The 14,241-nt window shown below is 50.4% G+C and overlaps 1 protein-coding gene across 1 annotated transcript in view; it reads right to left on the reverse strand.

Annotated features, from left to right (window-relative positions):
- Positions 1–822: 822 nt before the first annotated feature.
- The window catches only part of RAD18 (RAD18 E3 ubiquitin protein ligase), a 61,427-nt gene continuing 48,008 nt past the window's right edge, over positions 823–14,241 (reverse strand). The window contains exons 12-13 of the mRNA XM_040995109.1: positions 6,468–6,530; positions 823–2,412 (exon numbers count right to left, since the gene is read on the reverse strand). Coding sequence (XP_040851043.1) covers positions 2,310–2,412; positions 6,468–6,530 — 166 coding nt within the window. The 3' untranslated portion in view covers positions 823–2,309. The remainder of the gene's footprint in view (positions 2,413–6,467; positions 6,531–14,241) is intronic.

Raw genomic sequence — 14,241 nt, forward strand, 5'->3', positions numbered from 1 at the left:
CCTCACCCTGCCACATGGCCCTGAGACGATCAGCTTCCTTCCTGCTCTTAAGAGCCACTGTGGTTGCCGGTGTGCTCACAGGTGGCTAAGGAGATACCCGCAGAGGCCCGAGCTTAGTACCTCCCCAGGTCTCACTACCCCACAAACTCCCAGCCGGCACTTAAAGCACCCATGACTCCCCGTTTAACCTATGCCAGGCTGCACCGTGTGGATGGAACAAAGCCCCTTTCACTTTGACGTAACTTCCAGCAATGCAGGGACATTAACCTCTCTTGGTCTGACCTAGCTGGGGGCACCTCCTGGCAGATCCCTTGGCCCAGCTGCCTGAGAGCTTGCCTGGAGCTTCCGTAGCGCGCTGCTCATGACTTGAAGCCTGAGACATTGTGATGACAAACACTCACACAGCCCCTCAGCGGGGGACCCAGCCAGTGCACATCCACACATCCAAGCACTCTAGGAATGTGTGGGGTGTAGGACTCTCACTCCTAGCAAGGCCATGGACAAGCAGCTGCAGGATGCTCTTGTGGCAACCCCTCCCCTGCTGCCAAGTTTAAAATAGCATCCCTGAGTGAACAGAAGAGGGGCGGGGCGAACACACCTGCTGCTTCCACCAAAGTCGGCCTCCCACAGGCGAGAAAGGGAAAGGGCGGAACCTTCCATTTCAACCAACTCCTACCCTGCCCTGTTCTCAGTAACATGCAGACATCACCTTCTGCCCTGCCTGGGGCGCCACCCATGACACTGCAACCCCTGGCTACCCCGCCAACGGAGAAGGCAGGGACCTGCGCGCCTGAATGCGTGGCTGGCTACCCACCTGGCGGGGCTGTTAGCCTGGCTCTCGCTCACTTCTTGCCTCAGTCAGCCTCTCATGGACAGGTGGCTCTGGTGGGCTAATTTCTCACATCAGGAAACTGATGAAGAAAACAGAAGGCTGTGATTCAGAATCAAAGGGCCAAACTTGAGTCATAGTCAGACTCCACGCATTATCAGGTACCCCAAGCACACCAAGCAGCCAGCACCAAGGGAGACATCTAAAACGCTGGACCGGAACATCTGTGAGCCGGCTGTGCTAACACTGGTGCTTGGGCTGGGCGCCTGACCACCCATCCCAGCGATGTGCAGCCAGGACTCGACTCCCCGGACACTGGTTTCAGGATGTTATCTTGTTGCATGTCAGTACACTTGCATGCACAGAAGTGCACGGCATGAAGCACAGAAACAGCTCCTACCTGCTGGTCTGCGCCTCCAGCCTCCTGCTGCGGCCACAGCCAAGGCGGAAGCCAGAACGGGGAACGCAGTCCAGGACTCCCACACGGAACTCAGCCACTGTCTCCCGCTGGCCGGAGCCAGGACCTGAGTCCGGTGCTGCATTCAGGTCCCCTGACGTGGGCATCTCAACCACTGGCCTAAACTCCTGCCACAAGGAATTATTTTCGACTGGTAAAGAGACTGTTCATTTCTAAAATTCATTTATTGTATACTTTTTGTTTAGTAGCTGACATTCCACCCAAGTGAGAAAATACCACAGCAGTCTTCTTAAAGTGCCATTTCAGGACAGCCCCAATGTTTCGAAGTTTGACTTCGTGACTCTGACTTAAAACATTAATAGTAGTTTTACCAGCAACCACGTGGGCAGCCTTTTGTGCCAGCTGCACGGGCAGGCTGGTCACCAGCAATGCCCGCTGCACAGATGACCCCAGGTAACAGTGTCCTGTGTTAGCTGCACAGGCTGGCTGGTCACCGGCAGTGCCCGCTGCACAGATGACCCCAGGCAACAGTTTCCTGTGTTAGCTGCACAGGCAGGTTGGTCACCGGCAGTGCCCACTGGACAAATGATCTCAGGTAACAGTGTTCTGTGCCAACTGCACGGGCAGGCTGGTCACCGGCAGTGCCCGCTGCACAGATGACCCCATCCTGCCGGCCCCACCACATGGTACTCTTCATTCAACTGCATCTGTGGGGAGAGGTCAGAGAGGATCCTTTCCTGAAGCCGCACCCTCCACGGCAGAGAACAGTGCTAGAACATTCTGGAAACTGGCAATCCAACAAGCCCCTTGGCAAAGAGGTTGCCACCCCTCCCCCAAGCTTGAGGACGCGGAGGCCAGCGCGAGGGGGGGGGGGTCCTAGAGGAAGAAAGCAACAGACCCTGGAAGATAACTGTGCAGCTCATTTCCAGAATGGCAGAAAAGAATGAAAACAGCCGACTGCAGTGTTTACAATTCAGCGTCCTCTCGGGAGTTTATAAGCATGAGATCTGAGCAGGGCAACAAGCAGCAGCACGTTCTGCCTGAGAAGGTGTGAAAGCCACGCTAATTCCTATTACGCTTGTTCCTTGGTTCGACCTCGGCGTTCCCTGCGACTCTTGCACGGCGACTTTGTCTGGTACTAAAGTCCGTGTCTTGAAGATGGTTTCTGAAGAAATGCAGGGGAAAAAAAAAAGGCATCTTAGAAGGTGCTCACTATTCCACAGCAGCTTCCATCTGTAAGAGCTTATTCAGGATTATTCCATTAAACGCCCCAACAGCCCTCCTGTCGCCTGGGGAAACATTCCCTCGCGGAGATTTCGCGTCACTCCTGGATGTACACCTGCAGCTATGACTTCTGCTTCGCCTGAAGGGAGCTGGGCCAGGCAGAGGTGGGGACCTCCCTACAGCAACAAACAGGAGAGGTGGCATCTACCCAAACCCAACCTTGTTCCCACCAGAGGGCTTAAGAAAACACCCCCACCCCCACCCCAGGGAAGACGGCCCTGCGGGGAGGACACGGGCGTTCTCTCTCTGGTGGAGCCGTGGGGGCACTGACGGCCATGGCACAAACGGGTCAGAAGCAACTGCTGAGCCTTGGTGCGTTCTGAAGCTGGGCTCACCCTCGGGGCCCGACCCAAGGGGCGCAGGTCCTCATGCTCTTCCCCAGCTGCCTCCACCAGGTGCCCCTGCCTGAAGCAAAAGCTTGAAACTTCTGAGCGAAGGACCAGAGACTCCCTGGGCCAGGGCGCTGGGAGCAGAGGCGAAACGGGCCAACAGTAGCAGCACTGGCAAAGGGCAAAGGGCAGCTAGGAAAAGCTCTGCCTGGGGGAGGGGCTGAGGACCCCAGCCCCACAGTAAGCTCACTGTTCACTGTGAGGGAGGAGGATCATCCAGTCAAGGGAATAGGAGGAGGAGGAGGAAGGCTGAGAGCTCCACCTGGAAGTCCTGGGGGTCCAGGGTCTCCCTAAGACTGAAGCTGAGACGTTGAGGGCACCTAGCTGCCCCACCGTGAGCCAGGCATCCACTAACAAGCAGGAGTAGAAATGGCCAGGCCAGCCCAGCCCATGCAGGTGTTCCCAAAGGGCAGGCCTGCAGAGACGCTGGAAGGCAGGCAGCGGCACCAGTGGGCAGAGTCCTCACTCAGCACGGGTAAAGGCACTGCCCTGCACAGGATGAGAGGCCCTGAGGCAGCGAGGGTCACCTCTGGAACTGCCCGGCTCAGCCGCCACGTAAGTAAGCTGGCTCGAAGAAGTCTGCCCGTTCACAGGGACAAACACCCCCGACCTCAGTCCCTGTGGTTCTTCACAGCATGTCCAGCATGCCACCAAAATATCCAAGAAACAAAGAAGCAAAAACAAGGCAGTCCAGAGAAAGGCAGCTGGCAGGCAGAGCAGGCCTCAGCGCAGCCCTCACACCAGGGTCGCACCCCACAGTGGTTAACATTCTCAGTGCTCTCCAAGGAAGCTGCTCAACACGCAGGAAAAATGGAAACAAATGACAAGCCAAGCACTAGCCGTGGTGTGGGCGATGCAGGGGCCTGGAGAGCGAGCACACAGAAAACCCTGTAATTGGCTCCCTTTGCTGACCAGCTTGACATCGGGAGAGCTGGACAAGGAGACCTATACTGGCCAGATCAGCCTACACAAAGTAGCAAGAAGGGCTTGTATTTGGAGCTGAGAGGGAATAAACTGGCAAGAGGCACAGGGACCCCGCTCTTCTGTCCCGCTAAGATCTCCTGGACCACGCACTTGGCATATGGAGGATAGCAGCTGCCAAGACCACAGGAAGGAGGGAGAGTCCCCATCCTGGTCAAGCACACAGACGAAGATACCGCCATTACGGAGCGCCCAAGTTCAACTCCCAGCTTCTTGCTCACGTCCACTGTGGGAGGCTTGAGTACTTGAGTTGCTGTCCCCCACACGGAAGAGCAGGTTGAGTACTGAATACTTGGTTTCAGCCTTGCCCTGCCTCATCTACTGTGCGTATTTAGAGAGTGAAAAAAACAATGGTTTGGAGACTCCTTTCTCTGACTTTTGCTGCCTTAAAACAAAACAAAACAAAACAAAACACAACGGTTTCTGTTTAGTGTCTGTTTCAGTTATTCTCAGTTTAGGAGGCACAAATGAACAGCACCATGTATTTGCAGAGTCACAGATCCAGGCAGGGCTCTGAGCGGCCTGCTTGACAAGCTGGCTCTAGGTGCAGGCAGCAGCTCATCTGGAATGCTGTAACTGTTTCCTGCCTGCTTGCTCTGCCAAAATTATGGTGTAAGTTGCCCAATATAATTCAATAAAGTGTGCTTCGGTTTATATTGCCTTTGCATCCCCTGTGTCCCAATTTCTTCTCAGCACAGACGTCACACCTCAAGTCCCGGTCCCCACGTAAGCCCCAGTACTACTCTGCAGGTGTGACTGGGAATGGCTGGCAGCCACACTCGTTCATACACATCTGACTGTGACAGCCACAGGTCCCCTGGGTACTGTACTGGGTGCTGGAATGTGAAGCTTAACGCATGTGTTCTCTGCAGGAAGTGGGAAGCAGATTGTAGACCAAGCAAGGCTGTGAGAAACTGCCTACGATGGGGGTTGAGGCCAGCCAACCCTCTCAGGTGGCAAGGACCTGGCCAGAATTCCAGGCCGGAGCCATACCTCCTCTTTGTGGCCCCATGCTCAGGGCAGTCTTAATCATCCCAGGGCCAGGGGTCAGGGACCAGGAAAGCAAGAGTCATCCCTCAAACAGTCAGTCCGAAACTGCTCCCCTGTCCTGCCTTACGTTCTCAGACACCCAGGAGGGCTCTGGGGGACGCTCTCCCTCACGTCGGCGCTCACAGCGCCCTGGGAGGGTGTGCCCTGCCTCTGCCATGGCGACAGTGAACATCATTCAAGTCGCTTCCTGGATGGCCACACCACACTGGCCCTCTCATACAAGAACACAACGTAGCACAGAACACTGAGGTGGACCCTAATTTACACACAAAAGAACCCAAGACTAGTATGAGGAAAGCTTGTCTATTGCTCAGGAAAATACTTTCTCTGGAGTCACATGTTGCTAACAAAACAGCTACATCGCTCATGGACTTAGGACGACGTGTTGGGACTAAAACAGCAGCTGCTGGGATCAACATCTGAAATACGCTACCTGTGGCCCCACCAACGTGCCCAGCAGTTTTCCGTTGGACACCTGCAGGAAGGGAAGGCCAAAGCCATGGATACGTTTCCGGATTCAGCCGAGAAAGTGACATCCAGCCCAAGGGTGTCCCAGACAGAAACCATGGCCGATTAGGCTAACTCAGAAGCCTGGGCTCTGTCCACTAACCAGCTGAGGCCTCTGACTTGTTGGCTTCCTCTGCAGAGGCTCCCACATCTCGGGTCTGTGAGCACTGAGCAGCAGGGCTTTCTGACAGGGCTCAGACTCGGGAATTGGGCGCTTCCGCTTCTCACAGCCAGGACAGCCAGGGTTTAGTTCAGCATGAGCAGATTCAGAAGGAAGCAGTCACAGGATGGCTTCCTCTTCCAAAAGTCAAAGTTAAGGAACACTTAGCCAAAACAGAAACCTTCATAAACGCTGTTGAGGCCTTGCACGTGGCGCGGGCAGTCGAGCACTCACACTACCTGCTGCTCTCACAGGCACATCAGCAGGGAGTGACATCAGAAGCAGAGCAATGGGACTTTAGCAGATGCTCAAACGGGATGCCAGCCTCGCAGGTGGCGATTTAACCCCTTCTATCACAAGGCTGGCCCTGATAAAGTTTCTGTCAAGAGGACAGGAATGAGGGGGGAGAAAGAAGGCTTCAGTCTGAAGGAGGGACATCACACTATAGGAAGGTGACAGCACGAACAGAAGGGCGCAGACGCAGGCAAACTTACACGTGTGGCACAGGAGAGACGGGGACTCCCACTGGACATGCCCCTTCTTCAGGGGTTCCCTGTTTTCTAAAGCCTGTGAGCCAATGCTGAAAGGAAAGCTATTATGAGCCCACAGAAACAGTTTGTCCTTAGAGACAAAACAACTTCCGGTAAAGAACTAGAACGATTACAGCAGGATTCCATTTCAGGCAGAAATACCTAGAACTCGGCAGTGAGTTGGAAGTCATTGCCTTGAGTATGGACCACCACTTTCTTAATTCAATCAGAAACTGCAAACACTGTTTTGCAGGAAAAGCAGCTCCACAGAATCATAGTTTCTCAAAGCCCAAGTACATCCCCGTGTACGAGAACTCACTTATGGGCGGCTTCCCAGGCTTCCTCTTCCTCCAGGAGATCTCTGATGATGTCTGAACTGGAACTGAAAGGACAAGGCCATCAGTATCACCACCCGGCAACAAGGGTCAGTGCCACCACCCAGCAGAGACCAGTACAGGGACAGTGCAGCGTGTGGGGACAGGACAGTGAGGGGAGGACAGCAAGGGGCACCAGGAAGGCACGGGTCAGTGCCACCACCCAGCAGAGACCAGTACAGGGACAGTACAGTGTGTGGGGACAGGACAGTGGGGGGAGGCCAGCAAGGAGCACCAGGAAGGCACGGGTCAGTGCCACCACCCAGCATTCTATGGAGCAGAGACCAGTCTGCAGTGACAGGAAATGGACCGGAGGACCAGTGTGTGGGGACAGTGACAGAACTTCATGGCTGTACACACATATCAGAACTCATTAAGACAGACTTAACTGGGCAAAAAAATAAATAAATAAATAAATAAATTCCCACAACCGTATGTAATCAGAATAGTCTTAAGACTTCAATTTCCCACATCAAGTAAAGATCAAATCATCTTTCTATTATATCAACTCTATTTTGCTACTAAGAGTCACAGGAAATAACAAATTCCTAGGAGCCCTTATACCTGTAGGGAAGTAAATTTGATTATTTCAATTGTGCCAATGATGAAATCTGATGTGATGCAATACAGTATAGAGCAGTGTATCTTTGGTCTATCTGGACAGGGGTGAGGGTAGAAGGTCAGAGAGACATGCATTATTAAAGAGAAAGCTTGTCAAGGTTATCCTACTTTCCTCTTACTCAAATAAAGATGCAAACGCTTTAGAAAGGACAGGTGTACAGCAGTATGAAAACCAGCATTCCCTTACACACCCAAGACGTGGACCCCACGGGCACTGAAGGGCGGCTCTGGACAGATGTCACTAATGCAGGTCGACACAAAGGATCACAACCCCTCAGAAATGCTAAGAAACAACAGGCTTGCAAATGCTAATTCTGGTCATATTTCTAATGACAATCTATAAATAAAAGTGCAAAGATCATGAAGATCTTAAGTGCACATGAGTCATTCTCAAATTGCACTGTAGCAACGCTGGCCTCTGACGCCTGCTGGTCACCAACCACCATTCTGTACCAAGCACTCAGCCAAGGACTGAAGGCCCCCTTGCTGGGACTCTCAGCGTGGCACGCAGCATTCATGAGCCGGGACTGTCAGCGTGGCACGCGGCGCTCACTGAGCCAGGACTCTCAGCTTGGCACGCAGCATTCACTGAGCCGGGACTCAGCGTGGCATGCGGCGCTCACTGAGCTGGGACTCCCACAGAGGAATGGCCCTTCCTGTAAGCACACTGCCCACTAGCACACCCCGTTCAACGGTTCAAGCGCATGTCAGAACACCGAGCCTACAAGGGACTAGCCTGTAAGGAAACAACACCAATAGCCCAATGCCTTCAGTTCCCGCGCATGCGCACACAGAGTAACACATGGATTGAACAACAGTCATCGCCACGCTAAGCTGGCTTCCTCTTTCCACAGCTCCCTAAAGGAAAGAAGGAAGAAGCATGAGTTTCCAAAGGCATTAAAGTGATCTTGGCAAACTCTTCTGACCCAAGAGACCCACTGCAGCCCATCCCCTCCGACACCACTCTGACCCTCCCGACCACAAGACCCCAATCCTTATGAATCTTTGTTTTGGAGATAAATAGTCCGTGTATAAAAAACATCCAAAGCTGTTTATCTAAACCACCAATTTTTTTCCTACGCCAAAACCATCCATTCCTGTCCCCTTGGAGAGCAGCGCCAAAGGCAGGGTTCTCAAGCTCTGCCCACTCTTTCAGAGTTTTCCTGACCCACTGTCATCTCAATAGCACAAATGCAAGGTCTGTTTATGTATCATGAAAAGAGCCAAATTTTTGTTTCCTCCTCCCAGCATACCATTTTTGCTAGCAAGCCATGATCTAATAAGGGCACACGCGCACTCTCTCTCTCAAAGTTTTCAAATAGGAAGGATACAGAGCATCCCCACTGTTCCAGCAACGTGAACAGGCGAGGCTGACCAAGCCTGCCAACCAGTCCAGGAGAGTCTGCGATCAATGTACCAGAGGCTTTCAAACCAACGGCACAAATCAATGCTTTGTTAAAGGAAAATATTTGTAGTGCATTAACAACACAAGCCTAAGAGGTTTTGCTGTGCTGCTCACGGAAAGCAGATGGTAGAGGGGCTTTACAAAACACACATCTCGCAAGCCAGCCCTCCTCCCACCCCCGCCCAGCCCACGTGAGACAAGATGACACCACCAAATGGACCCAAGTTTAGAGTTCATCTGAAATGGACTCTCAGAAAATCAGTTAAATCTACTGTGCAACTCCAGTCACCAATAATCCTGAGAGTTAATACAAACATAAGTAACGCAGCTGAAAGACCTGTTAATTCCCTTTTACAACAATGCACTTACTACAGTCTACCCTGATTCACACTTTTAAACTTAAACATACAATTTCACATATGGGATTTTACAAAGAGAATTAAAAATAGGCAAGAGTTACTAAAATTATCTCTTAGATCTCTTCCTTGTGGATAGAAACAATATTTTTTGAAGTATTAGTCATCTACTATGCCTTGAAGATCAAAATTCCTTTACTATGCTTTCATGACATTAAAAAAAAAAATCCTCCACAGAAGAAAATGAATTACTGACTCTGGCATAACTGGTTTAAGGGCATATACAAGCCTACAACTCTAGTTTTAAAGTCTGAAATAAGGAAACTACTCAGAGTAAAAATTTTAGCTTTTCTACTACTGGGGTTAGGAACATTCTGGAAGACCAAGGTTCAGAAACCGGAGAACATGAGGTCAACGCACGGCAGCCGCAGCTCCTCTGTGGCAGAGTTCCCAGTGCCTCTGGGCTGGAGTGAATAGCACACAGATCGCACGATGCCAAGCCCTGCAGCATACCTGTTCCGCTTCAGATACAGCCAAGGCACAGTCCTGCTTCCCTCCCCTTCTGTGCATCCTCGGAGAACTCTAAGATTAGTCCGTAGAACAAGCAGAATGTTCAGCACGGGGCATGGCACACTGTAAGTCTTCAATTAAATCCATCCCATCTTCATACAACAGGTTCGGGTCAGAATTATCCAAGTAATTACTTACACACTAACCCTCCATCTGCCTAGGAGACCAACCACCACTGGCTCTGTTTTAATTCTGGATGCCTGCCGTCTCTATACCAGGGCACAAATTCATCCCAACCTGTGAGTTACTCAGCACAGTAGGCACAGACGTGCAGTGGGGTGGAGAAGATGCAGACATCTGTTACAAAGGTCCTGGGGACCCACAGGCTCTTCTAGGTGGAATTTTCCTATCTCTTCTCCGCAACCTCAGTTTGGGCATCTTCAACTTGGCAGCATAAATAAGTGGTGCAGGACACAGCTGGGACGAGGAGGGGACTCCCAGGGTCCAGACCACGGGGCTGAGGGAATGCTGCTGGCCACCACAGGTCCTTCCTCCAGCCCTGGCTGCAAGACTGCACTCCATAGGACCAGCCACGGCTCGTATGGCAAATACTTCAGTAGCTGACATAAGACGACGACAGAAAATAAACACCCCAGGAACGAAGCATTGATCACTAATGACAGTGACACGTGGCTGTTCCTCGGAGCGACTCCCTGCACGCAGCATGGCGATCGCTTCACACACCTGTAACCGAGAGGCACCCAGGTTTCTCCCCATTTGTCAAAGGCATCAAACAACAGGTACAGCAGGGACTAAGCTCGTCGTCTTCCTCACCAACACTGCAGGAGAAGAACCGAGTCCTACCAGCTCTGCTATTCCCTGACACGGGTGAAATGCCCTACTACCAATTAGGGCTTGACCAGCGTAAGCACCACCGAGGCTGGGATGAAGCAAGGCCAAGCATCCCTGCTCTCCACTGGATCCAGAGAGAGACGAAAAAAGCTTCAGACAAGAGGAAAATATTTAAAAAATGATTTGTCAAAGAAAACAAAGCAAGATCTTCAATAAGAAATGAGATGAAGCAGCAGTAACTCCCTTTATGTTCAACTCACAAAGCAGTGACATGTGTTGTCACCTCACTTGCTTCGATCCCGCAGGCAGGGGAGCAGGGCAGAGAGCCGAGGCAGGCCCAGCTCAGGGACACAGCGGCACCCTCCCCACCATCACCCGTGAGAGATGTGAAGAGGGACCTGCCAGGGACACAGAGCTGAGCTCCAGCAGTTTCAAGGAGGGATCTCACAGAATCTTGAGCAAAGTTGCAGTCCCCAAAACAAACGTCCAGTTTGTCCCAAACCGGCCCACACAACGCCCCTGGTCCTTTCAAAAACGCAAACAAAACAAAACCCACAACTATCTCAAGCTTTAATATTCTTTTCTAGTAACTTGTAACAAAGTTGAAAAACACTCCAAGAGAAAAAGAAATGTGATAAAGTACAAAACGATAGCATGTATTGGCAGAAACAGATTTTGTGGCAACATTAAATGTCATATTCTTAAGTTTGTCTTTTAAAATAATGTCAGATCTTCTAATTATGAAGCCTTAAAAATATAGTCAGCACTTGGGTCAGCACCTGGCCTCGCAGGTAAGCTGCCTGGTCCCAGACCAGGCTGGCTGGGTTCCACAGCAGCTCTGCTCCCGACCATGTCTTCCTCCAACACACACCCAGGGCAGCAAGGAGAGCCCAAGCAGCCAGGTTCCTGACTCCACACGGAGTCTGCATCTTCTCGCTGCTGTGGGCATGTGGGGTGTGGACCAACAGAGGAGTCTGTCTCTCTCAACACATACTAGTAACAGCTCAAAAGGATTAAGTTCTCCTTAACTGATAGCAAGACACGGCTTCATGCCAGTAAGTTACTTTGAAATGGTTCTTTAGACAGTGTTTTCTCCTAATTTTATGAGAAACAAATATGTCCCTAGCACCTAAATTATACAACTTTATTTACTATTTCCTTACATTTACGTCATGAAACCACTGATTTAAGATAAAACCGAGATAATGACTGCAAATTTTAACAAACTTGTACTTTATTTTAAATTAATATATTTTACATAGTTCAAAATCAAAGACATCAAATGTACACTGACAAATTTTCTGCCCCTCCCTCCCTAAAACTCCATCCTGTCTCCAAATATAATCTTCTTCATTAGGTTATTTATTTATGAGCCTTATGAAAAAGACAAACAATGTAAGTGTATACTGCTTCCCCACTTAGAAAAGAAACAGCCTGCTAAAAATGCCACAGCGAGTGCCAACCTTTTCGATTCTCAACATCCCCTGGGAACGTCCCTGTCCCAACCTGACAGATCTCCCCTTTGCAGTAATCACAGGTACTTCAGAGCGCCCTAGGTTAGCAAGAGGCAGTCTGCACGAGTGAATGGGAGTGGCTGGCAGTCTCATTTTATTATAAAGAAAATGGGTGTTTTGTGTATGTGTGGAGTGAGGATAAGACGCCCACCACCTTCTCCCTCCAGGGACTCCGTCAGAAGTGAGCACCCTGCAGCGCCAGCCGTGAGGGCAGTGGCCAGCCTCACATGCCAAAGACATCAACGTGCATTTCTCTGTGGGTCAACTATGACGTTGGTCTAACTTTCCCACTGGGTATGTGGGATCCTTTAAATCTCTAGATGCTCAAAAAGAATATTTATTCCTCTTTTTTTTTAAGATTTATTTATTTTTATTGGAAAGGTAGATATACCAGAGAGGAGGAGACACAGAGAGGAAGATCTTCCGTCCGACGGTTCACTCCCCAAGTGGCCGCAACAGCCAGAGCTGAGCCAATCCAAAGCCAGGAGCCAGGAGCCTCCTCCAGGTCTCCCACACGGTGCAGGGTCCTAAGGCTTTGGGCCGTCCTCGACTGCTTTCCCAGACCACAAGCAGGGAGCTGGATGGGAAGTAGGGCCGCCGGGATTAGAACTGGCGACCTCATGGGATCCCAGCATTCAAAGCGAGGACTTTACCCACTATACTATCGCGCTGGGTCCAAGAATATCCTTGAATATTTTTTAAAGATTCGATTCACTCTCTACATATGCCTTGAAAAAAAAAGGCATTTACATTCCACCCTTTTTAAAATATAAATGTATTTATTTATTTTCTTGGAAAGGCAAATACTCAGAGAAGGAAAGACAGAAAGATCTTCCATCTGCTGGTTCATTCCCCAAGTTACTGCAACAGCCAGAGCTGAGCCGATCTGAAGCCAGGAGCCTCCTCTGGGTCTCCCACATACAGGGTCCCAAGGCTTTGGGCCGTCCTTGACTGCTTTCCCAGGCCACAAGCAGGGAGCTGGAAAGTGGAGCAGCTGGGACAAGAACCAGCACCCACATGGGAGCCCAGTGGGTGCAAGGGAGAGGATCTCACCACTGATCTGGTGTGCCAGGCCCTTACATTCTTTCTTTCACTTCTAGAGCAAGAGCTGTTTTGGGGTTTGGCAGCCCAGCTGAAACACTGATTTGAAAACTACCAAGATCTCCTCCTAAAGATCAATCTGAGAAAGTCCTCTCCCGCCACAGACCCGACTGTCCTCTCACCTGACTGCCCCAAAGCGTTGCTGTGCCCAGGACTGCTTCAAGACCCTGCAACTCCAACTGGGCATGCTTTGTTTCAGAGCTCAAAATTCCCCAGGGCTAAGCTGCCTACCCAGGGGCTACTCAGCACTCTTACTTTGGGAAGAAAAGATTTTATATCCATCCATACATACACATATATAACCTGAAAGTCTGATATTAAAAATATATCATTTTCACTTTAAAAACATGATAACATTCTAAAATATAGTACTGAGCTGCATTGTTGTTTCATTATGTGCCTCATCATCTAAAATTCTAACATTGCATGAAAATAATCAACTGGGGGAACTGCATACACTTTTTGTTTGTACTTCATCTGTTAATCAATTCCACCTTACCAAAGAAAAAACTATTACTATGGACTTGAGGCCTCTGTAAGAACTAGGGAACAGAAAAACCAAGCTTGACTCAGAAGATCCTGACAGCAGGCCCTTCACCCAGTATCTCGCCCGTCCCCGACATAGCTGCTGCTTTTCCTGCCCCGGGAGCAGTCGGACCCTGCTGTCCACATGTCCCCCACCAGCTCGGCAGCCCAATGATGTGTCACCCAGCACAGTCAAGTACACTACGCTACGTAATAATGAAATCTTGGATGCTTCTATAATTGGCTTTTGCAGAATTAGCTAAAAAATTTTTTGAAAACAAGCCTGTACCACTTAGGCCAACCTATTTCCCCTGAACACTTGAGTTCCTCTAAGCTACTGGAACAATATGCACCACTTAGGTGGCAAAATCAATAAGAGAAAGCTAGATCAGCAATTCACTATGTACTGATGTCCAGGACGTCTTTGTGTGGGAGAGAGTAGAGGTGTGCATGTTAACACTGCCTGCCCCTGACAGCCTGCACTGTGTGCCAGTCATCAGGACACCAACGGGACAAGATGTGCAAGCAGCCTGCCTCAGGAAAGCCAGAGCACCCCTGATCCTTCCACGTCTAATTAAACTCCCCTAACCAAGGATCCAACTGCATCGCGAATGAGGCACTAAATGGGAAGACAACTGGGCTGGAAATGACTGGGTTCAGCTGCCCTTGAGCTTAAGGTAACTTCAGGATTCACTTTAGGTGGGTAAGCCACCTTCGGCACCTCTGTTTCCTTCTCTATGAAGAAAATATTTGTGACATATTTGTGACTTGTGAAAATACATGAAAATATTTGTGCCACATTGGTGACTTGTCAGTGTGCCTTCCTGCGTGGGCC

This window comes from Ochotona curzoniae, unplaced genomic scaffold (assembly GCF_017591425.1).
Source record: "Ochotona curzoniae isolate NIBS_2020 unplaced genomic scaffold, NIBS_Ocur_1.0 contig_908, whole genome shotgun sequence".
In the NCBI taxonomy this organism is placed as follows: Eukaryota; Metazoa; Chordata; class Mammalia; order Lagomorpha; family Ochotonidae; genus Ochotona; species Ochotona curzoniae.